At 47.6% G+C, this 25,536-nt stretch overlaps 1 protein-coding gene across 1 annotated transcript in view; it reads right to left on the reverse strand.

Moving 5' to 3' along the window:
• TNFRSF9 (TNF receptor superfamily member 9) overlaps positions 1-18,791 on the reverse strand; it is a 37,125-nt gene extending 18,334 nt beyond the window's left edge. Inside the window, exons 1-4 of the mRNA XM_030186009.1 lie at positions 18,724-18,791; positions 9,967-10,244; positions 8,209-8,319; positions 4,761-4,898 (exon numbers count right to left, since the gene is read on the reverse strand). Of these exons, the coding sequence (XP_030041869.1) occupies positions 4,761-4,898; positions 8,209-8,319; positions 9,967-10,081 (364 nt within the window). The 5' untranslated portion in view covers positions 10,082-10,244; positions 18,724-18,791. The remainder of the gene's footprint in view (positions 1-4,760; positions 4,899-8,208; positions 8,320-9,966; positions 10,245-18,723) is intronic.
• Positions 18,792-25,536: the final 6,745 nt, after the last annotated feature.

A 25,536-nucleotide genomic window follows, 5' to 3' on the forward strand; every position in this document is an offset into this window, starting at 1 on the left:
CAAAACACGGCCATGCGGTAAGACTGCTCTTACCGCCACCCAACCGTAGATGGGAAGGCGGTAGAACTAGAGGACATGAAATGAGATTGAAGGGGGGCAGACTCAAGAAAAATGTCAGGAAGTATTTTTTTCACGGAGAGGGTGGTGGATGCTTGGAAAGCCCTCCCGCGGGAGGTGGTGGAGAGGAAAACGGTAACGGAGTTCAAAAATGCGTGGGATAAACATAAAGGAATCCTGTTCAGAAGGAATGGATCCTCAGAAGATTAGAGGAGATTGGGTGGCAGAGCTGGTGGGAGGAGGCGGGGCTAGTGGTTGGGAGGCAGGGCTAGTACTGGGCAGACTTCTACGGTCTGTGCCCTGAAAATGGCAGATACAAATCAAGGTCAGGTATACACATAAAGTAGCATATAGGAGTTTATCTTGTTGGGCAGACTGGATGGACCGTGCAGGTCTTTCTCTGCCAGCATCTACTATGTTACTATCCAGCTTATAATCGAAAGTAATCGCCGGCTATTTCCCGACACAAATCAGGATATGGCCGGCGATTTCGCAAAAGCGACGAAAAGCATATATTCGAAAGCTACATTTGTGATAGCTTCGCCGCTTTCCCTTCGCCTCGCCGGCGAAAGTTCAAAGGGGCGTGTTGGCGGCGAAGCGAAGGCGGGACATGGGCAGGCTTGGGCGTGGCTACCAGATGGCCGGCTTTCGCGGATAATGGAAAAATAAAACCCGGCGATAAGCAGTATTTCGTCGGGTTTACTTGGTCCTTTTATTTTCACGACCAAGCCTCAAAAAGGTGCCCCAACTGACCAGATGACCACCGGAGGGAATGGGGGGTGACCTCCCCTTACTCCCCCAGTGGTCGCCAACCCCCTCCCACACTAAAATTATTAAAATACAAACCTTTTTTGCCAGCCTGTATGCCAGCCTCAAATGTCATACCCAGCACCCAGACAGCAGTATGCAGGTCCCTGGAACAGTTGTTGTTGGTTGCAGTGGACTGCAGAAAGGCAGAGCCAGGCCCATCCCCCCCCTTCCTGTTCCACTTGTGGTGGGTAATGTTGAGCCCTCCCAAACCCCCCAAAACCCACTGTACCCACATGTAGGTGCCCCCCTTCAGCCCTTAGGGCTAGGGTAATGGTGCACACTTGTGGGCAGTGGGTTTTGGGGGGGATTTGGGGGACTCAGCACACAAGGGAAGGGTGCTATGCACCTGGAAGCTAATTTGGTTGTTTATAAAAGATGTTTGAAGTGCCCCCTAGGGTGCCCGGTTGGTGTCCTGGCATGTGAGGGGGACCATTGCACTACAAATGCTGGCTCCTTCCATGGCCAAATGACTTGGATTTCGCCGGGTTTGAGATCGCCAGCAGTTTTTTCCATTATTGCGGAAAAACAAAAGTGGCGATCTCAAACCCGGCGAAATCCAAGGCATTTGGCCGGCCCACACCGTATTATCGAAAAAAAAGATGGCCGGCCATCTTTTTTGAAAACACGGTTCCGGCCAGCTGTTGCGCCGCCGCCAAAATAGATCGCCGGCGACCTATTTCGCTGGCGACGTTCGATTATTCCCCTTCACGTTATATTAAGGTGGTGTTACGGGCTCCCACGCTAACCTGGCGGTAACCGTGCAGTGTGCAGCTCTGCCCGATTATTGCCAGGTGAACCCTTGTGCTAGAAGATCAGGTCTGATTTTCTGTAGTGCGAGAAATGGTGTGTACTGGGGCTGGAACTATCGCCGGCGATAGCTCTAAATTGGTGTGTGGTAAGCCCACATTGGGCTTACTGCCACTTAGTGAAAGGGCCAAGTTTAGCCTGCATATATCACAAAGATCAACATGTGTAACTGTATAATCTTAAAACTTCCAGACTGTCTTATAATGTCTTTCTGTTTTAACACCTTCATGTATTTCACCACCATGTAACACAAAACCCTCTGTAAACCAAATGTATATTCACTGCTATTTCCAGTACCCATGACGAATTGTAAGCCACATTGAACCTGAAAAGAGGTGGGATAACATGGGATACAAATGCCATAAATAAAATAAATACCTGCTTCAGCCTCCACTATCTGTTATTTAGGAGGTCTACTTCTATAATTGAACCTATTCCTCAAGAAGCTTTCCACTTGTATTTTTATTTGTTACGTTTGTATCCCACATTTTCCCACCTATTTGTAGGCTCAGTGTGGCTTACATAGTACCGGAGAACAGTGGCGTAGCTACGTGGGGCCTGAGGGGGCCGGGGCCCCCGCAGATTCACCCCAGGACCCCCCTCCCGGCAAACCCGCCCCCGCCGCCACCTACCTTTACTTTTGCTGGCGGGGGATCCCACTCCCCGCCAGCCGACGTCTTCTCAGTCCTTCCTGCTCTTCAATTTGTTTGCTGACGTCCTGCACGTAATTGTACGTGCAGGACGTCAGACTCAGAGAACAGTTCTGTTCTCTGAGTCTGACGTCCTGCACGTCAGCAAACAAATTGAAGAGCAGGAAGCGACTGAGAAGAAGACGTCGGCTGGCGGGGAGTGGGATCCCCCGCCAGCAAAAGTAAAGGTAGGCTGCAGCGGCAGCGGGTTCGCGGCGGGAGGGGGGGCGGCAATGTCGGCGGTGGGGGGGCGGCACCGGGGGGAGGGCTAAAATGTGTCCCCTCCTCCACGGAAGGCTGGCTACGCCCCTGCCGGAGAAGCCTTTGCAGGCTCTGGTGTGAACAAATACAGGGTGATGTTGTGGTAAGATCAAGTTCACGTGGCACAGCCACGTTAGGGAATCGGAGAACGGAAGAGTCCATTACGTGCTTCAGTTTGGTTGTGTTGCAGAGATTAGGCATTTAGGTTGGATCGGTAGGGAAGGCCTTTTTAAACAGGTTGGTTTTTAGTGATTTCCGGAATTTTAGGTGGCCGTACGTCGTTTTCAAGGCTTTTGGTACTGCGTTCCACAGTTGTGTGCTTATGTAGGAAAAACTAGATGCCTAAGTTGGTTTGTATTTAAGTCCTTTGCAGCTCGGGTAATGCAGATTTAGATAAGATCGTGTTGATTCGGATGTACAGTGGGGGAAATAAGTATTTGATCCCTTGCTGATTTTGTAAGTTTGCCCACTGACAAAGACATGAGCAGCCCATAATTGAAGGGTAGGTTATTGGTAACAGTGAGAGATAGCACATCACAAATTAAATCCGGAAAATCACATTGTGGAAAGTATATGAATTTATTTGCATTCTGCAGAGGGAAATAAGTATTTGATCCCCCACCAACCAGTAAGAGATCTGGCCCCTACAGACCAGGTAGATGCTCCAAATCAACTCGTTACCTGCATGACAGACAGCTGTCGGCAATGGTCACCTGTATGAAAGACACCTGTCCACAGACTCAGTGAATCAGTCAGACTCTAACCTCTACAAAATGGCCAAGAGCAAGGAGCTGTCTAAGGATGTCAGGGACAAGATCATACACCTGCACAAGGCTGGAATGGGCTACAAAACCATCAGTAAGACGCTGGGCGAGAAGGAGACAACTGTTGGTGCCATAGTAAGAAAATGGAAGAAGTACAAAATGACTGTCAATCGACAAAGATCTGGGGCTCCACGCAAAATCTCACCTCGTGGGGTATCCTTGATCATGAGGAAGGTTAGAAATCAGCCTACAACTACAAGGGGGGAACTTGTCAATGATCTCAAGGCAGCTGGGACCACTGTCACCACGAAAACCATTGGTAACACATTACGACATAACGGATTGCAATCCTGCAGTGCCCGCAAGGTCCCCCTGCTCCGGAAGGCACATGTGACGGCCCGTCTGAAGTTTGCCAGTGAACACCTGGATGATGCCGAGAGTGATTGGGAGAAGGTGCTGTGGTCAGATGAGACAAAATTGAGCTCTTTGGCATGAACTCAACTCGCCGTGTTTGGAGGAAGAGAAATGCTGCCTATGACCCAAAGAACACCGTCCCCACTGTCAAGCATGGAGGTGGAAATGTTATGTTTTGGGGGTGTTTCTCTGCTAAGGGCACAGGACTACTTCACCGCATCAATGGGAGAATGGATGGGGCCATGTACCGTACAATTCTGAGTGACAACCTCCTTCCCTCCGCCAGGGCCTTAAAAATGGGTCGTGGCTGGGTCTTCCAGCACGACAATGACCCAAAACATACAGCCAAGGCAACAAAGGAGTGGCTCAGGAAGAAGCACATTAGGGTCATGGAGTGGCCTAGCCAGTCACCAGACCTTAATCCCATTGAAAACTTATGGAGGGAGCTGAAGATGCGAGTTGCCAAGCGACAGCCCAGAACTCTTAATGATTTAGAGATGATCTGCAAAGAGGAGTGGACCAAAATTCCTCCTGACATGTGTGCAAACCTCATCATCAACTACAGAAGACGTCTGACCGCTGTGCTTGCCAACAAGGGTTTTGCCACCAAGTATTAGGTCTTGTTTGCCAGAGGGATTAAATACTTATTTCCCTTTGCAGAATGCAAATAAATTCATATACTTTCCACAATGTGATTTTCCGGATTTAATTTGTGATGTGCTATCTCTCACTGTTACCAATAACCTACCCTTCAATTATGGGCTGCTCATGTCTTTGTCAGTGGGCAAACTTACAAAATCAGCAAGGGATCAAATACTTATTTCCCCCACTGTATTTCTAATTGGTAAGTCGATCAAGTCTGTCATGTAACTGAAAAAGAGGACATGTCCGGGTAAATCCGGGCATATGGCAACCCTAGGCATCACTATCCCTTGAGCCCGTCCTGTGTATAGCTTACTGTCTTCTGTTGCCTCTTGCCCCGCTTCACAGGTTTGCATACAGCTGCCACAGTTCTCTCCTCGACAAGTGAAGCCAGCTGCACATTCACACTCTGCATTCCGGGTGGAGGAACAGGATCGTTTATAGGTGAATATACCTTCAAAATAGGAAAGGACAGAACAGATGTAATTGTAAAAAGTGAAGGGCAGAGCTGGTGCAAGGGTATTAAGCATCCTAGGTACTCCCCCTCCTCCCCAATTAACATTCAAGCTCCTAGCACCTCCCCCCCCCCCCCCCCCCCACTGATAATAAAACTTATTGCCCCAACACTAACCCTTCACAGAGCAATCCTGAAAAATGCAAAAATGCACATCTCACTTTTAAATATTACACTTTTTTTTGGGGGGGGTGGGGGGGGAGTCATTTACATGGGAAAGGGCAGCCAGCTCAGAGCCCTGGGGCAGTTCTCAGGCTCCAGTGGCCTCGCCCCCTCTGACTAACACTTCCTGCCGCTATGGGGAAGGGACAGAGCCTGACTAATACAGCTGAGGCTCTGGCTGGCTGCCCTTTCCAAAGTATAGAACAGGAAAAGTTCTCTACGATGACGAATCACAGAAGGCAAAAGTAGAGACTAATAGACGATTCACCACTGGAGACGTGAGTCCAACAGTCTTTATTATATCAAAGATAACGACCCGACACAGGCCGTGTGTTGTCAGCTCACTGATCACGTAGCACCAAACAGAATATGCTGTCAGACGGGGGCAGGCCAAAAAGGAGAGAGACGCGAAGGAAGAATGGAAGACAGAGGCGTTAGCTGATCTTCTTGCCCGTGCAGCGCCTTCACATAGAGGTGAGAGGCGCTGCACGGGCCCGGTAAGAGGGAGGGGGCCCGATGGAGTGGGGGAATGGCGGCGAGGACCCGCGGAGGAGGCGGGGCACAGGGCGGAGAGTGTCAGTCAGGAGGCGGAGCTGTGGGGTTGACAGAAGAGTACAGAGGAATGGAGGGGGGCCGGCCGGGGCTTCTAAAGCAAGGATTTCTTCGTTTTGCTTTTTAAATTTATAATGCGGTGGCGAAAGGGGGGAAGGGGTTTTGGCAAAGTTGAATAGGTAAATACAAGTCATGTTGTGAAGTTACATTATCTTTATTAGAATAACAACACTGGTATGAGGCATAGGGAGGGAGGAAGGGAGAAAATGAAAATGATAAGAATATCTACAACTGTGTTTTATTTGTTGGTATAGTCGTTCGACTGTTTTTGAGTTTTATGCAATATGTTGACTACTGTTAAATTTAAGTCGATGTACATCAATAAAAAAGATTTAAACAAAATTTATAATGCGGGGAGCAGCAGCGACCTCGGACGGGGTGGGGGGGGGCAAGGCCGTTCAAACAGGACGCTCCTGACGAGCGCCTTTGCCCCCTCCCGGTCCTTTATTTTTTAACTTCTGGATCGCTTGCAGAGGGAGCGGGGAGCAGCGGCGACCTGGGGCGTCAATAAAGGACGCCCCTGGTGCGTGTTTTCACCCCCCTTGTTCTTTTTTTTTTTAGTTCTACATTAGAGTTTTTAGCCGGAGAGCCCTAACGAGAGGTACAGACCTCTCGTTAGATTTCTCGGCGTTTTCCTTCGTTAAACCAATTGGAAAACGTTAGTGCATGTCATTTCAAAAGGGTTTCTACACTAATTGCTCATCTGCATTCCATTTTCGTTAGCTGCTACGGTCCTCGAAAAATGGGCTTTAGTACATGAAACGGTTGGCAATTTCTTCGATAAAGGGTGGTTAAAGGGTTGTTAAAGTTTTGTGCATCTGGGCCTTGGTGTCATACCTCAGACCCCCATTGATCCACAGCTTCCCTTCACTTGTTCACAGCTAGCCATCCTCTCTGTACTTTCTGGAATCCCATAAGTACATAAGTATTGCCATACTCGGAAAGACCAAAGGTCCATCAAGCCCAGCATCCTGTTTCCAACAGTGGCCAATCCAGGTGACAAATACCCGGCAAGATCCCAAAAAGTACAAAACATTTTATGCTGCTTATCCCAGAAATAAGCAGTGGATTTTCCCAAGTCAATTTAATAATGGTCTATGGACTTTTCCTTTAGGAAGCCGTCCAAACCTTTTTTAAACCCTGTTAAGCTAATCGCCTTTACCACATTCTCTGGCAACGAATTCCAGAGTTTAATTAATTACACGCTGAGTGAAGAAAAGTTTTCTCTGATTCGTTTTAAATTTACTACTTTGTAGCTTCATCGAATGCCCCCTAGTCCTATGTCCTAGTCCTCCACCACTAAACTTTGGAAGACTGTTTCATACACTTTTCACTCCATAGCCATGTTCTCATTCTTCACACTCCTTGACCTTCTATTACAATCCTACAATGATGACCTTCTATTTGTTCCCCTTTCAATCAGAGTCTGTTTTTTTCCATCTCAGCCCCACATGCAAAAATTACTGCGGGATGCTTGAGCCTGCCCCGTGCTGAGCCCTTTTTTGCCACGGTAAACACACGCTAGTGCTTACTGCAGCTTAGTAAAAGGACTCCCCTAAGAGTTGATGGGGTCTGGGGATTCTGAGCATGCCAGTAGGTCAACTGCGCTCTGGCTTCACAAACCAAGCACTGTCTGCAGTCGTAACCTTGGGGTCATCTTCGACTCCTCCCTCTCCTTCTCTGCACATATTCAACAGACTGCTAAAACCTGTCGTTTCTTTCTCTATAATATCAGCAAAATTTGCCCTTTCCTTTCTGAGCACACTACCAGAACCCTCATCCATGCTCTTATCACCTCTCGCTTAGACTATTGCAACTTGCTTCTCACAGGTCTCCCACTTAGCCATCTCTCTCCTCTTCAATCTGTTCAAAATTCTACTGCATGACTAATATTATGCTCATATTAGCCCTCTCCTCAAGTCACTTCACTGGCTTCCTATCCGTTTCCGCATACAGTTCAAACTCCTCTTATTGACCTATAAGTGCATTCACTCTGCAGCTCCTCAGTACCTCTCCACTCTCATCTCTCCCTACATTCCTCCCCGGGAACTCCGTTCACTGGGTAAATCTCTCTTATCTGCACCCTTCTCCTCCACTGCTAACTCCAGACTCCATTCCTTTTATCTTGCTGCACCATATGCCTGGAATAGACTTCCTGAGCCAGTACGTCAAGCTACATCTCTGGCCAAATCTAAGCTAAAAACCCACCTTTTTGATGCTGCTTTTAACTCCTAACCCTTATTCACTTGTTCAGAACCCTTATTTTATCATCCTCACTTTAATATTCCCTTATCTCTTGTTTGTCCTGTTTGTCTGTCCTAATTAGATTGTAAGCTCTATCGAGCAGGGACTGTCTCTTCATGTTCAAGTGTACAGCGCTGCGTACGTCTAGTAGCGCTTTAGAAATGATAAGTAGTAGTAGTAGTTATCTGTGTGTCTTCAGTGATGCATACCAACCATCTTTTAAAAAAGTTACCTCGACACATCCTGCATTTGTTGCAGTAGCTGCGCGTGCTTGATTGATCGGAATAGCTGCCGGCAGGGCATCTAGCGCAGCCAGCACAGTTGGTGGTGTTGTAGAAAGTACCTAGAGCAAAGCAGAAAGAAGTATTTTCAGTTACTCATCCGTTTTTTATTTTATTGGTCTCTGATCACTTTGGACTGTGACACAATAGTCAAACATTTCTCTTAGGTCAATTCCTTTTCGTTCCGGAAGGTTTCTGCCTCTCCTTTGGGCTTGGAACCGGCCTCAATTGGACTATTTTGTCATTAGCTTTAAACTGCAAATAACTGGACATTTACCCCCCCGGATTCTGTATAGGTCACCCAAATTTGGGCACAAATCCCAGATCTGCATACATAGAAGCATATTTTCAAAGCACTTAGACTTACAAAGTTCCATAGTAACCTATGGAACTTTGTAAGTCTAAATGCTTTGAAAATGAGCACCATAGTAACATAGTAGATGACGGCAGAAAAAGACCTGCACGGTCCATCCAGTCTGCCCAACAAGATAACTCATATGTGCTACTTTTTGTGTATACCTTACCTTGATTTGTATCTGTCTTTTTCAGGGCACAGACCGTAGAAGTCTGCCCAGCACTAGCCCCGCCTCCCAACCACCAGCCCCTTGATTTGTAATTGGTCAATTAGGTGCATAATCAATTTTTGGAGTTACTAAGCACTTGTCAGTAATTAGAAGTTATGCATGGATCTGCACTACGCCCTATTGATCCTGGGGAACTGAGTTTGATTCCCACTGCAGCTCCTTGTGACTCTGGGCAAGTCACTTAACCCTCCATTGCCCCTGGTACAAAATAAGTACCTGAATATAAGTAAACCACTTTGAATGTAGTTGCAAAATACCACAGAAAGGCAGTATATCAAATCCCATTTCCCTTTCCCCCTCTCCCTTATGACATCACAATATCAGAAGTGAGCCAAGTATTGGGCAATCAAGCCATTATGACATCACTGATGAGGTTGGCTCTTATTGGTGGAATGAGTAGAGGAGTAGCCTAGTGGTTAGTGCAGTGGACTTTGATCCTGGGGAACTGAGTTCGATTCCCACTGCAGCTCCTTGTGACTCTGGGCAAGTCACTTAACCCTCCATTGCCCCTGGTACAAAATAAGTACCTGAATATATGCAAACCGCTTTGAATGTAGTTGCAAAAACCTCAGAAAGGCGGTATACCAAGTCCCATTTCCCTTTCCCTATTCCAGAGCTGCCAAGGGGGCAAGCCTCCTATGTGGGAGATTTAGAACCTGCCCCGCCCACAACTCCTTCCAGCCACACCCATAACTCCACCCAGCCCCGCCCACAGTGGCAGCCTCTCCTTCCAGCAGTAGCAGGTGTGCCCTGAGGACTGGGTTGAAAACCCCTTCTCCGGAAGATGAGCTGCCGCTCTCAAATGATACTTATTCCTTAACACAAACCGCAATATTCATGTGACCAGAACTCTTTCCCGTTATTGCACTTTGACAAGTGTTTTAAATTCTGAGCCATCGCCGGTATTTTACCCATGCTGAGTTTTCAATCAATTACAGCTAATGGTAAATGATGCAACAATAAGAAATTAACACAGACAAATTGGAGATGATTCTCCTTTAGTAACAGTATGAAAATGTGATTAGCATCTGTAGTCGAAGGGGAAGAAGTACGGATGGAAAGGATGCTAGCTGAAAGCAAAGATGGGAAACATCTTTGCTGCTCATAGACTTGTGAAAGTCTCACCTGGAGGGCAGACCTGAGATTTTGCCCCTTCACAGGGGATCTTCGCACTGACGAGGTTTCTGAGGTTCACGGCTAGCAGCATGACAAATAGGAGGCCAGGGAATGTGTGTTCCATGCTGAGCTGCTGAGAGGGTCCTTTACGGGCAAATAACCTCTACTTTGGGGCTTCAGCTCTGGATCCCACCCCAAAGACACCCTCCTTCTTCAAGGAAGACAAGTTTTCAGCTGCAGCTGGTGACTTGTGCTGTTTCGGAGGGCTGGTCCAGTATCATTTTGACCTGCAAACAAAGTTGATTTGCAAAATGATCAAGTACAAAAGTTATTTTCAAACAAAAGTGCGCAAGAAGCAATTTTTTTGGACTTATTTTGAGCACATATAATACTACAATAATAAAATATAAAAACAGCATAAGACTAGATTATTTTTCTGTGCAAATCAGAGAGCAGGTCCGTGCCTGAGTTTTCTTACCAATGTCCTAAATCTTTGTTGCCATTAACAAATCTGACTTCCAGTCAGTAGCATAGTGAGGGGAGAGGGAGGGGGGAGCAGGGCTGCCCAGAGACAAAGCTGGACCTGAGGCAAATAATGTAGTGGGCCTACTGTGCTCCCCCTCCAGTCCTGAACTTGTCTGGAGCTATTGAATGGCAGGCAGCAAGCGATCAATCGAGAGACTGCTCTGTCAGCCATGGATCCTTCTTCCTGCCACGTCCTGCCTCCTGTGAAGTAACTTCTTCTTTCCACATAAGCGGGACAAGGCAGGAAGAAGGACCCATGTCCGGCACAGCAGTCTCTCTCGATCACTGTTGCCTATCGTTCAATGACTCCAAGCAAGTAGAGGATGGGGGGGAGGGTGGGAAAGGAGGGTCATGGCTTAAGGGAGAAGAGATAAGGGAGATGAGAAGATAAAGAGAAGGGGGACAGAGGTGAGACAGAGAATGCTGTGAGTGGAGAGAGGGCAGAGCCATCGGGGGGGGGGGGGGGGGGGCAAGATTCCCCAGTCTCCAAGGGGGCCCAGCGCCAACAATAGAAAAGCCACTTTTTTCAAGCTTCCGGTGGCAGGCACAGTCAGAAGGCTGGATTGGTCTCCTGCTCCTGTGTGCCGGGTTATCATGTTAACTCTGCTCTGCTGGCCATGAGTCCCTCTTCCAGCCGTGTCCCACCTCCTATGTCAATAACATGGGCAGGCTGCACTCGCTCTGGTCCCCCTCCCTCATCTTAACCCATCGTGCCACACAGACCAAGCATGAGACAGGAGTTTTTTCTTTGGGAATAAATGGCCACAGCTTTATTGTAAACACATCAAAACACATTAACAATCGCTAGGAAGCACCCGAGCCCTGGACCTGGAATTGCCGATGCTCCGGCTCTCCGCCATGCTTTCCAGCTAGAGAGCCCGCTTCTCAATCCGGCGCTGCGGCCAGCCATGCTCCGCCCCTAGCGTGGCCATGCATCTGTCTGCCGCCGAGAGACCCACTCTGTCTCGTCGGCAATCATTTAAGCAGTGCACGGAGGCTGCCCACTGAGGTCCCGCCCACTTCCGGTCTCCCCGCCAATGCCGCTGAGGGTCTCCCTTCCTCGTCACCTGGGAAAGCGGGGAAGCCGGAAGCAGAAGGGCGATTCAGGCCAGGGGCCAACACGAGGCAGCCGCCATGTTAGGTTCGGCTGCTCCGTATTTGCGTCGCTGGCCTCCTTGTACTTCCTTTTTCTGCACAAGCCAGTGGCGTAGCTACGGGTGGGCACGAGCCCACCCATACTTGCCTCAGGCCCACCCAGTCTAGTGGTCCCCCAAAGCTCCTCACTGGTGGCGCCTCACTCCTCTCTCTCTGTCACAACCCCCCCTCCCCCCCAATCTACCTTTCAGCCACCGCCAACCGCAATTCCTGTAAGCAACCTGTGCCAGACTGTTCCTCTACAGCGACTCGCCCTTGATTACATAAGTACACGTGTTAGTTATAACCCTAGTACGGACAGTTGGTTGTAATAGAGCGGAGTGGATATTATCAAAATTTTAATTTTGACTGATGGTGCGGAGGGGAGGGGGGTGTCTGTGTGTGCGAGGGGTGCCCTTAAGATTGTTTGCCCCGGGCCTGGCTTTGTCTCTTTGCGGCCCTGAGAGAGGGGAAAAGGGGCAATGCTGGGGGGGATGAGGAGACAGAAATGAAATGTAAGTGTAATGTAGTTCTTGTATCCCGCCAACTCCAATAAAAGTGGTTCAAAGCGGGTAACAAAATTCAGAAACAATATGGATGAGGAAGATAGGAAGAAGCAAGGGGAGGAAACAAGGAAGGGAAAATGGAGAGATGCTGTTGCAGGACAGAGGGAAGATGCTGGACTGGGGGATACAGAGGGGCCAGTGAGTGAACCAGAGAGGAATAAGAGGCCGTAGAAGCATGGAGTGAAGAGCAGCACTGGATTCTTCCACTGGCGGGGCCTCGGGATCTCTGCCAGCCACAAGGTATCTCAGTTGTGGCAGCGATGATCCTGGGGAGCGGTGATGATCGGGGGGGGGGGGGGGGGGGCGGGCGGCAGTGGCCCTGCCCCGAGCCCAGCTCAGTCCCTCGGCGGCCCTGAAGAACAAGAAGCACGTGAGGGCTGGGGATAGTGTAACTCAGTGTGCCGATGAGCTGGAAAAGATGTGAGAGAAAGAGTTGGAAAGCTAGTACCCAGATGCAATAGTCAGGAGATTGATGACCAGATGGTAAGGAGGAAGGGGGAAATCTGAGTGGATAAGGAAGCAGAAAAATAAATGAAAGAAAACTGAAAGGGAAAGATCAGTATCAGAGAGGGGTAGAATTGTGTTTCTTTTTCTCTTTCTCCAGCGTTGCACTGCTTGCAGAGTCTGGCGCCCTGTAATTTCCAGCTCAGGTGTTACCTGAATATTTCTAATTTGTGATTCTTTATTTTGAATTTAAAGAAGGGTCTGTCCATGTTCTTTGTGTGTGAGGAAGATGAAATGTTCTGCTAGAGTTATTTTCTGTGTGGGAATCGGTAGAAGTCTGGTTTAGAGATGTATTGGGGTTCTAGGGCCTGCTGTAAAATTATCAGTGCTGTCACTTCGTAGGTAGGGTCGATGTTGTACAAGTCCTGGCTGCTAATACTGCTGTTGTGTGGCAGGTTTGCTATTGGTTCTTGCAGGGTTTTGCATTACTTTATAATGCACCCAGCAGAGGATAGAAAATATTTCTTCACTCAATGTGCAATTAAATTCTGGAATTTGTTGCCAGAGAATGTGGTAAAAGCAGTTAGCTTAGCAGGGTTTAAAAAGAGTTTGGATCATTTCCTAAAAGAAAAGTCCATAAGCCATTATTAAGATGGACTTGGGGAAAATTCACTGCATAATCTAGGATAGGCAGCATAAAATCCGTTTTATTGTTCTGGGATCTTGCCAGGAACTTGTGACCTGGATTGGCCACTGTTGGAAACAGGATACTGGGCTTGATGGACCTTCGGTCTGTCCCAGTATGGCAACACTTAATTTCTTATGTTACTGTTAATGGTATATGATGTACAATTATATGCTTTCACAGGATCAGAGAGGATGGAGTTCTGATCAGGGATCTAGTAATCAACTTTTTGGGTGAGAACCCCATGGCCCTGAACTCTGATTCTTGTAGGTATTATTATAACTATTAAAATGTTCTATTACACATTGTGTTGACATTGTAAGTGGTATACTATGCCATGTTTTGCATTATTATTTGACTATTTTTACCGCTGTAATTGTCTATTGCTTATGTTTGATTTATTCTTACTGTACACCACCTTGAGTGAATTCCTTGAAAAAAGCGATAAATAAATCCTAATAAATAAATGAATAAATAGTAATTCCTCTGTCCATTGCTCACAGGCACTATCCATCGCTTCTCTGGTTCCCTCCTTGCATCATGTGGATTAATCAGTAGCCCATTTCTCACGTTGCTTAAAGCCATTTGAACCATACGGTGATCCTTATTGACATAAGTGCTCTGGGCAGTAGGAGTGGTTTACAGAGGCACTGGGTCAGCAGTGCTTTGGTCTCCTACCGTCAACTGGGAGGGAGGAGAGGAGAAAAGCAAAGCAATCACTGGTCCCTGGATGCTGGAGACCCTCTCTATACCATGGCTTCCAGCAGCAGTTTATGGCTCCTCCAGGTCCTGTGCTGCTCCCTGCCCCGCACACGGCCCGGGAAGCCCTGGAAGCAGGGGTCCTTGGCTGCAATAATGCACGTACCAGCTATGAGCATGAATACAGGAGGTGGCGCTGTTTCATCTTCACAGCCTGACCTACCTGCAAGCCATCCCTCGGACTCTATTGCCACACTGGCTTCAGCCTGCCCATCTGCCCATCTCCTTGCTGCTAAAGCCCATTTCTTCCAGCCATATGCTTGGAAGTCTGTGGGACCAGACCACAGAAAGTCAGACAGGAGGATGCAAGTAAGAAACATTTGGAGTGACCAACTAGCCGCTGGGAGAGGAGTGGCAGAGAAGGAGTGGAGGGGGTAGAGAGAGAGAGAGGGAAGAGTGCTGAATACTGGTGCTGGGGCGGAAAGGGGATGAGTGTGGGTGGAGAGTAGTATGGTATGTGATAAAGTCACATCCAGGATAGTTGGATTAAGGCAGTTTCAGTCTGAACTACAAGTCCCAGAAGGCATTGCAGGCAAGGAGCCAGGGGGGTGAGATGGAAAACCTGGACTGGACTCCTAGCTGCAATCAGGGAAGACATGGGTGTAAGCTGGCAGGTTGTATAGAGTTGCTGCCACTAGCAGGAAAGAGAGTTAGGAAACCCTGTGTGCAGGAGCTCTTCATGAGGCTCATGCTCAACTCAGCTGGTATGGGTGTGTAGAGAAGCTAATGAGTGGAGAATGATTGGTTGTGAAGGCAGATGCCAGGGATTGATTAGGCAGGTGGGAAGGAGTCCCAGGAGAGCAGCAGTGGAGTTCAGTTCAGGAGAGAGAAGCAGAAGGAGAGAAGCAGTTGCAGGCTGAAAATCCTTGGGCAGGGAGGTCCCTAAAGTACTGAAGCAGGCTGAGATTCCTTGGGTGAGAGGAAGTCCCAAAAGTATTGAATTCACTGGGAAGCTGATGCAGGGGAAAACCCTTGGGTAGAAGGAGTCCCTAAAATATTGAACTCTCCTGAAGGTAAAGAGGATAGAAGGTAGAAAATGCTGCTTAGTGACTGAACTGTGATGATGAACTGAAAGAACTGTTTGTCTTGGGAACTGAATTACTGTTTATTGTGCCCTGGATAACGAGCCCAGCCTGTAAGCCTGTATTGAATCCTGGTTTGTGCTATGCTGCTGTTGGAACTGTGTACTAGAAACCTGCATAGAATAAAAGTCCTTAAGATTGAAGTTACTGGTGGACATCTATTTCTTGGCTGGAGGAGATTGTTCTATCCTTGGCTGCACCTAGGGGCACCTGGTTACAGGTACCAACAGAATAGTAAGCAGGGGGAAAAGAGTGGTGTGGGGGAATGCTGCAGGGAAAGGGATTATTTGAGGATATTCTGGTGCTTTGTGGGACGGCACAGAGTTGAGGCAGCTGTGAAGAGAAGGGACAAAGGGATGGAAGGAAAGAAGGAAGTGGGGAGAAAAGGGCTGGTGGTGAGGGAGAGAAAGGGGAGAACTGCTGGGTACAGTATGTGGGGAGAAAGAGGATGCGGCTGCTGGACGGAGGGCAGTGGCAAAAATAGAGAGAAGGGGGAAGTCAAAGCTGCTTACCACACAGAAGCTTAGCTGAAATTGGGTGGCGGAGCAGGTGGGGGGAAGAGGGGGTGGTGGTTGAGAGGCGAGGATAGGGGAGGGCAGACTTATACGGTCTGTGCCCTGTAAAGGACAGGTACAAATTCAAGGTAAGGTATACACATATGAGTTTGTCTTGGGCAGACTGGATGGACCATGCAGGTCTTTTTCTGCCGTCATCTACTATGTTACTATGTTACACAGTACAGAGTGAAAAAGTGGGGCAGAAATTAGATTTGGCAATGAGTGTTACTATTTTTGTGGGGTCAGGAGATGTTACACTAAGGACCCCTGTTTTAGTGGGTACGGGAGAAGTGTTGGGGTGCCAAACCTCTGTTGATTTTGCAAGGGGCAGAGGGTGTTATGTTGAAGCCAACCCCCCCCCCCCCCTCCCTACATACATACAAGCACCACCAACACTTTGGGACTGCGGAAAGACTGTTGCTGTTTTGGTGGATGGGAGTTGAAGTATGATGTCTATTGTATTTTTACAGGATTTTGCTTGGAGGGACAGGAGGTAATCATGATAAAAATGTGTAGGGAGGGGAAGCAGGACCCTGGCCCTGATCTTTCAAGTAATCAGCAAAACCTCTGCACAGAAACTCTTACTACATCATAAACAACACAGAACGTAATGTACTAATACGTATTTGCACGTTATGACTGTAACATGATTTTCAGTAAAACTGATGCAATCCTTATACAAATGACTATATAGCAGCCCCCTGTAGCCACCCACAAGGAGACCACAATGGTAATGACCTTTAAAACCAACCCACCAGTGTGAAATCCACACTGGCAGAGCAGCTCATCAAACACCACTTGGCTGGTCTAAGCCTTGGCCAGGCACTTACATAAGAACAGAAGAGTAGCCATACCGGGTCAGACCAATGGTCCATCTAGCCCAGTATCCTGGCTTCCAAACAGTGGCCAAGCCAGGTCACAAGTATCTGGCAGAAACCCAAATCGTGGCAACATTCCATGTAGAACCCCAAAGAATAGCAAGATTTTGGAATCCTAAAGAGTGACAAGATTCCATGCAGAATCTCAAAGAGTAGCAATATTCCATGTAGAACCCCAAAGAATACCAAGATTCTGGAATCCTAAAGAGTGACAAGATTCCATGCAGAATCTCAAAGAGTAGCAATATTCCATGTAGAACCCCAAAGAATACCAAGATTCTGGAATCCTAAAGAGTGACAAGATTCCATGCAGAATCTCAGAGTAGCAACATTCCATACTACAAATCCCAGTTCAGTTCATAGCTAGATAAAATACTACGCACGCTGTCTTTGATGACTTGGGATAAGGGGGGGGGGGGGGGGGGGGGATTAGCTGAATTCTTTCAAGGCTTTTACCACAATGTACAGTACAGTCTATTATCCGACCATCAGGCATACCGGACAGACGTGACATCACATTTATTTCTATTAAAAATCTTTGTTTTAGGAACAATGTTTGAAAATCGGGAACTCTGTTGTGCCTTGTTTATGCAGTGTTTTCACTTGACTAACAAACGGGTCGGTCCGTTTACGTCAGATAATTAAGACTGACATAGGAGCCAGCTCCACTAATGAGTACTGTGAGCACCCCCAATATTCAGCAAACTCTTTGACTGCTTCCAAGGAGGGGAAATTTCCATTAAGTTTAGCACCCCCAAACATTTTGAAAAGTTGGCTCCTGTGACTATATAATTTGTCCTTCTGTACGAGTCCGGATCCCCTTTGGGAATATGTAGAGACCCCCATTCCTCCCCTACCCCCAAATACACGCACAGAATTCAACACAGGATCTCACTGTGCCTGTTAGAGTAGGAAAATCAGGGAGCAAGCCAGAGGGTCTTACCATGTCTACATAGTTTGTTTTCCTTAACATTACAATTGGATCTCTGGATCCCAAACATGTTCAGAGCTCAGAGCATAAGCACAAGGTAAGTCCGCTGGGGGCAGAGCAGGGTAACCGAGGAAGTCAAAACAAAAAGCAGCTCCATGCCCTGACCGGGACTCCCTCGGGCTTTGCTTTGCTTTAAATCTTTTTAACCCGCTGCCCTATTTTAAAGTTCCTGGAAGGAGTGGAATGAGGAAGGGTGGAAGAAACTGCAGCTGATGAGAACTGTCAGGGCACAACGTCTCCACTAAAATGATTCACAGTCTAGAAAGCATCCTGAAGCAGATCAGATTTTCAGATTACCACAGATAATGAAGCATGTTTTTAAAAGAGTCATTTAGCTTTCTGGCTAAGGGTCTGGCTGGCTCGCGAGCTAAGGACGGACAGTCAACCCCAAGAGTCAAAACCTGGATCATGGAAAGGAGGGAGGGACGTGAAGCTGTTTAAACCAGAGGGTCTCTCATCTTTCCTTAAAAATGAACAAATAAAAGCATACCCCCCCCTCCCAAAAAAAAAAAACCCCTCTTTATTAGTAACTGTATTACACACGCGCAAGTCTCAAATGACAACATACCTATTTGCAGATAACTACCCGGGATTTAGCCGTGTGTCACCTGCTGTTGAGGAGAAGAAACAGTCCAGGACAGCACTGGAAGCTCAGAGTTTCCTCTTTATAAGATCTCCAACAACAAACGGCCTAATCATGTCCCCCCCCCCCCCCCCCCCGAAAAGTATCACCAAGACCCCGGGCTTTTCCCAGAAAAGGGGCTCCAGCACACAAACGGGAGAGCCACCCTGCTAAACCACCAGCCTTGAATGAAAAGTTCAGCCTCTCTCTTTCCAACCCCTGCTCCCAGGATCCTTTTTCAACCTCTGGCTGCTGTAACCACGTGGCTTTGAAATGTAGCCTTCAGAGTTTTCTCCTAGAATGAATGGGTGCTACATAGAAAGAAAAGGGGGTTTACTCTTTCTGGCCAAATCTATAGTGAAAAAATGCAGCAAATTATAAATTAAGTTAGCTGAGCAAGTGACAAGAGCCTGGCAACCCTGGCACAGGGGATTCAGTATTTCAGATGAGGTTAGCAAGAGCGATCAGACTCGAGGGAAAGGGGGCTCCTGGGGGGGGGGGGGGGGGGAGAGATCGTACTCACAGCGGCTGGCAAGTTGGAGGGGCAGATCGGGCCCGGACTTGGCTCTGGGGTGCCTCTAGTCTCGCAGCTCCTCTCGAACTGAAAGCTTAGCAGACCCTCTTGAGCTGCTGATACTCCTCGTGGCTGGGTGGGAGGGGCAGGGAAATCCCCAGGCAAAGGTCAGATCACTTTAGTTACGCTGAGCGGGGGGGTTTCAAAGATCAGGGGCAGGGGCTCATCTGTCTTCACACCCTCACCCCCGTTCCCCGGATTGAAATTAAAGAGTTAAAAATCACCATTGCCTGCTGTCCCTCCAAGCACAATCCTGTAAAACACCATTTTAAGCAAAACAAAAGACACTATGTAACAGAACAAGTGAAATATATATAACAGATTTTTAGTTTAAATATCATAGTGCAAAACCCTTCCCCCCCATCCCAACACTACTATCAAAACAAAACAGCTTGGTTGACGGGGGGGATCTCACTAGAACATCCCCTGCCTCTTATAAAACTAACATGGCTTTAGCAGCCCTCCCCCTCTTCCTCCTCCCCCCCCCCCCCCAAAAAAAAAACCACAGGCAGCACCAGAATCCCCTACCCATCCCTCTCTTTCCCTGTCACCCCCCCCCCCCCTCCCAACTACTAGTTGACTAATGACTACACAAACGCCTATGTTTACTAAGCTGCCCTATGGGCACGTTAGCGTTTTTAGAAATGTATAGGTGCGTTAGCGATTAACGCACCTGAAATTTACAGGTGCGTTAAAAACGCTAACGCACCTTAGTAAACATACCCCATAATGTTTCCTACCTGGGTCCTCCTGTCTCAGTCTTTCTGGTCTGAGCACATAGGGGTATGTTTACTAAGGTGCGTTAGCGTTTTTAACGCACCTGTAAATTTAAGGTGCGTTAAACACTAACGCACCTATACATTTCTATGGGCGCGTTGGCGTTTAACACGCATAAACTATTTACATGTGTTAAAAACACTAACGTGCCCATAGCACCGCTTAGCAAACATAGGCAATAGAGTTCTAAGCATAAGCACATAGCATAAGAACAGCCATACTGGATCAAACCAAAGGTCCATCTAGCCCAGTAACCTGCTTCCAATAGTGGCCAACCCTGATCATAAGTAACTTGTAGAATTCCATGCTACCAACTCCTCTCCAGGGATAAGTAGTGTAATGGCTTTTTCTGGGTCTATTTTAATAACGCTTTATGGACTCTACCTATAGAAATGTATGCAAACCTTTTATTTAAACCCAGCTATGCTAACTGCTTTTATCACATCCTCTGCCAATCACTTCCAGAACTTATCTATGTGTTGAGTGAAAAAAAAATATATTTTCCTATTTGTTTTAAAAGTGCTACTATGCTCATGGGGTAGGAAAGTAAAATGGGGAATCATAGTATTATAAAGTGGGGGGGGGGGGGGGGGGAGTGGAGGGTAGGTTTGCATTGTAAGTATTTTGGGGGTTGTTTGTTGACTTTACAAATGTTATGTGACCCAAATACTTTTCTTATCTGTATTGGCTTGATTTCTGAAAGATTTAATAAAAAAAATATGAACCCTAAAAGTATTACTATCAGGCTTATTTTCGAAAGAGAAGGGCGCCCATCTTTAGACACAAATCGGGAGATGGGCGTCCTTCTCTCAGGGTCGCCCAAATCGGCATAATCGAAAGCTAATTTTGGGCGTCCCCAACTGCTTCCTGTCACGGGGACGACCAAAGTTCCGGGGGGGGGGGGGGGTCGGAGGCGTGCCGAAGGCGGGACTGGGGCGTGCCTAACAGATGGGCGTCCTCGAGTGATAATGGAGAAAAGAAGGGCGTCCCTGACGAGCACTTGGACATTTTCATGTGGACTTGTATTTTCCTAAGGTTGTAGACGGCTATTATACATGCAGCTTGTCTGCATGTATGCAATCGTCTTTGGCATGCGCAGAGCAGCCACGCATAATGCTTGGCTGCTCTGCACTGGCTTCCCCTCCTTAGGAAGGAAATCGTGCTAACAGTGAGCAGCTCATTTGCATGCGATTTCCTTCATGCATGCCCGTTCCTTTCTGAATCGCTAAGGGATCGATAAGGGAAAGGCTTTTTCCGTTCAGTTAGTGCATCAGTTAGTCCACTGCAGTGCCCCCTAGGGTGCCCGGTTGGTGTCCTGGCATGTCAGGGGGACCAGTGCACTACGAATGCTGGCTCCTCCCATGACCAAATGAGTTGGATTTGGTCGTTTTTGAGATGGGCGTCCTCGGTTTCCATTATCGCCGAAAACTGGGGACGACCATCTCTAAGGTCGACCATCTCAACATTTATGTCGACCATCTCTAAGGTCGACCTAAATGTTGAGATTTGGGCGTCCCTGACCGTATTATCAAAAAAAAAAAAAAAAGATGGCCGCCCATCTTGTTTCGATAATATGGGTTTCCCCGCCCCTTCACGGGACGCCCCGCGAGGACGCCCTCAGGAAAACTTGGGTGCCCCGTTTGATTATGCCCCTCCACGTCTTTTTTGAGATGCAGTGAGCACACAGTATTCGGGTGTGGTTGCACCACGGAGCAATACTCTCTCCTCTCTCCGATTTTGCAGCTTCTTATTCCTCAGTCTTTCACTAAATCTCCCCTCCCCCCATCAAGCACCCCCTCTCCTCCCTATCCTGCACCCCCCTTTATCTTTTTCCATTGGCTTCTCCTCAATCCCCTCCCCCTCTGCCTGAGCATCCCCTGTAAGATTATTAGGAAAAAAATGCAGCCTGATCGGGTCCTTTTGTCGGGGGGGCTAACTTGTCAAGGGTTATGTTGTGGGGAGGCCGTTTTGACGGTGGCTGTTATGTCACGGACTATTTTGTCGGGAGCTTTGTTTGTTTGGAGCTTTTTTTGTCGGGGCTATTTTGACCAGGTACCGACAAATTATAATTGAACTGGAAATGAGATCTTTCTTCCCCCAGAGAAATAACCCCCTAAAAATTATAGATGGATCAAAGCTCTCTTGACCACCCCTAAAGCAGTCCATATCTATTGATAAGACCAATTTCAGAAATAGAGATTTTTAAGGAGGACAAGAGGAAATAAGAAAAATATCAAAGGTGTAGTTAAATTTGCAGGCTGGATGCACTGATAATTTTATAAGGAAAAGACCACCAGGCTGGGGACAATAGGGTGTTCCAGGCACAACTACTACTACTACTACTACTTAGCATTTCTATAGCGCTGCCAGGGTTACGCAGTGCTGTACAAGTTTCACATGGGGAAGGACAGTCCCTGCTCAGGAGAGCTTACAATCTAGAGGTTACAAACTATGTAGTCAGTGTAGGTAATATGAATGGGGAAGGTGGTTAGGCGCCAAAGGCAAGGGAGAAGAGATGGGCTTTGAGTAAGGACTTGAAGATGGGCATGGAGGGCGCATGGCGTATGGGCTCGGGAAGTCTGTTCCAGGCATAAGGTGATGCGAGGCAGAAGGGGCGGAGTCTGGAGTTAGCGGTGGTAGAGAAGGGTACAGATAGAAGTGATTTGTCCTGAGAGCGGAGGTTACGAGTGGGAACATACGGGGAGAGGAGGGCAGAGAGGTAGTGGGGGGCTGCAGATTGAGTGCACTTGAAGGTCAATAGGAGAAGCTTGAACTGTATACGGTAGCGGATTGGGAGCCAGTGAAGCGACTTGAGGAGAGGGGTGATGTGAGAGTATCGGTTCACGCGGTAGATAAGCCGTGCGGCGGAATTTTGGACAGATTGAAGGGGGGATAGGTGGCTGAGCGGGAGGCCAGCGAGAAGAGGGTTGCAGTAGTCAAGGCGAGAGGTAACGAGCGAGTGGACGAGGGTTCGGGTGGTCTGTTCAGAGAGGAAAGGGCGGAAGCGACAGGTCTTAGCTGTCTGCTGGATATGGGCAGAAAAGGAAAGGTTCCAGGTCACCGATCTAGTATGACTTAGCAAAAAATTACCACTGGCTAAATGGAGCATCAATAGCATGGCTTGGAAAAACAATTCTTGAGAATGGTTATGAAATAACATGACTCCATATCTTGAAGCCTACAAAAGTTCCTCTCTATTTGCAATTCATATGAAGCAAATGCTTGGGACTTTTTATTTTATGGTATTGGGGATGTCCACTCATGAATCATTCCTAGATCATTTTTATAGCCTTTAACGGTTCAGAAAGCAAACTATTTGAATCTAGCCAATTGCCTTCTCTATTTTTTTTTGGGGGGGGGGGCAGGGGGAAGGGGAATTAAAGAATCTAGACAATTTTTTTAGGTCACACCATTTCTATTTCATTAGCGTATGTTTCATTTCAAACACTTTGAAACAGAAGCACTGCTAGGGGTAGATGATGGCAGAGAAAGACCAGTTGGACAATTCAGTCTACTCATATACCCATAAATCAAATTTAAAACCACTATAGTCAAAACATAAGAACATACAGACAATGCAAATCTAGATAAAATAATGAAAAGAGCATCCAAATAGCCAAGTAAGTGACATAGAGGGGGCATAATCGAACGCGGACGCCCATCTCCATGGGCGACTATCTCCGAGGACGGGTCCGCGAAGGGGTGGGACAGACCGTATTTTCGAAAAAGATGGGCGTCCATCTTTTGTTTCGATAATACGGTTTGTGCCGGGCAAATGCATCGCATTTGGGCGGATTTGAGCTGGGCGGTATCAGCGATAATGGAAACCGAAGGCGCCCAGCTCAAAAACGAACAAATCCAAGGCATTGGGTCGTGGGAGGGGCCAGGATTTGTAATGCACTGGTCCCCCTCACATGCCAGGACACCAACCGGGCACCCTAGGGGGCACTTGTAAAAAGTAAAAAAAATAAAATTAAAATACCTCCCAAGTCCATAGCTCCCTTCCCTTGGGTGCTGAGCCCCCCAAATCCCCCCCCCCAAACCCACTGCCCACAGCTCTACACCATTACCATAGCACTTTTGGGTGAAGGGGGGCACCTAGATGTGGGTACAGTGGGTTTTGGGGGCAGTTTGGAGGGCTCCCATTTACCAGAACAAGTGTAACAGGTAGGGGGGGGGGGATGGGCCTGGGTCCACCTGCCTGAAGTCCACTGCACCCACTAACAACTGCTCCAGGGACCTGCATACTGCTGTGATGGAGCTGGGTATGACATTTGAGGCTGGCATATAGGCTGGCAAAAAAAGGTTTTAAAGTTCTTTTTTTTTTTGGTGGGAGTGGGGTTAGTGACCACTGGGGGAGTCAGGGGAGGTCATCCCCGATTCCCTCCGGTGGTCATCTGGGCAGTTGGGGCACTTTTTGGGGACTTGTTCGTGAAAAAAAAGGGTCCAAAAAAAGCGGCCCAAATTCTCGCTACTACTACTACTATAAATCACTTCTATAGCGCTACCAGTCGTACGCAGCGCTTCACAAATGAACATGAAGAAAAGACAGTCTCTGCTGAAAAGAGCTTACAATCTAAATCAGGACAGACAGACAGGATCTCAAATAGCGAAAGGGAAATGGGACTTGATATACCACCTTTCTGTGGTTTTTGCAACTACATTCAAAGCAGTTTACATATATTCAGGTACTTATTTTGTACCAGGGGCAACGGAGGGTTAAGTGACTTGCCCAGAGTCACTCACAAGGAGCTGCAGTGGGAATTGAACTCAGTTCCCCAGGATCAAAGTCCACTGCACTAACCACTAGGCTACTCCTCTACTCATTCCACCAATAAGAGCCAACCTCATCAGTGATGTCACAATGGCTTGATTGCCCAATACTTGGCTCACTTCTGATATTGTGATGTCATAAGGGAGAGGGGGAAAGGGAAATGGGATTTGATCTACCACCTTTCTGAGGTTTTTGCAACTACATTCAAAGTGGTTTACTTATATTCAGGTACTTATTTTGTACCAGGGGCAATGGAGGGTTAAGTGACTTGCCCAGAGTCACAAGGAGCTGCAGTGGGAATTGAACTCAGTTCCCCAGGATCAAAATCCACTGCACTAACCACTAGGCCATTCCTCCACTCCATTAGCAGCACTGTGCCCATGCTGTCCAATTCCTGTCGGGAATGCCTACTCCTCGCCCCTGCACTAGAAAATAAACATGATTTTCTAGCATGGGAAATGGTGTGCAGAAAACTCAGAACTACTGCCAAGCACCTGGGCACACCCCTCGCTACCCTACCTCCATTTGATAAAAGGACTCCCTTATCTGGACTTTGCTTGCTGAACTCTCCCATCTGTGGCTCTGTTAACGTCTCAGTACTACAGACCTCAAAAGTTTCTGCTTTTGTTAGGATGAAAAATTTCTGGCTGGCCTTGAATCCTTAGACGGCTGGGATGAAAGGCTGGCGCTTTGCTTTTAAGCAGCTGTGTAATAACTGTCCTGAACTACAGCTGAGCAAACAGAAAGAGCTCGCCTGCTCCCCCAAGCTCAGACATGCAAACCGCAATCCTGAATATTCATATTGATCTTCAAGGATTTAAAAGAAGGTTGCTGGGAAAAAGACATTGTTCCCAGAAAAGCCAGGGGACAGCATCAGATGAGGTTGACCCTAACCTTGCTGAGTCCATTGAAATAGTTGCTGTGTCTGTGGCCTAAATTGATTGTGGGTTACGACGGTTTACAAACTGCTTCAGTGTTACTGGATTGCAGTGCTGAGATGTAGCCGAGCTCCATTCTTTATTTATTCAGAACATTTATACCCCGCTTTATACCACTGAAAGCAGCCTCAAAGCGGCTTACAAAGAAGAACTGAAGAAACAATTACAATGTCAGTAGAGAAAAAGGCACAGAGGAAGAAGGGAGGGGAAGAAACAGAAAAAAATAGAGATAAAGATGGCCCGCAAATGATGACGACTGCAGGCGTTATGATG

Source organism: Microcaecilia unicolor, chromosome 13, assembly GCF_901765095.1.
Source record: "Microcaecilia unicolor chromosome 13, aMicUni1.1, whole genome shotgun sequence".
Taxonomy (NCBI): Eukaryota; Metazoa; Chordata; class Amphibia; order Gymnophiona; family Siphonopidae; genus Microcaecilia; species Microcaecilia unicolor.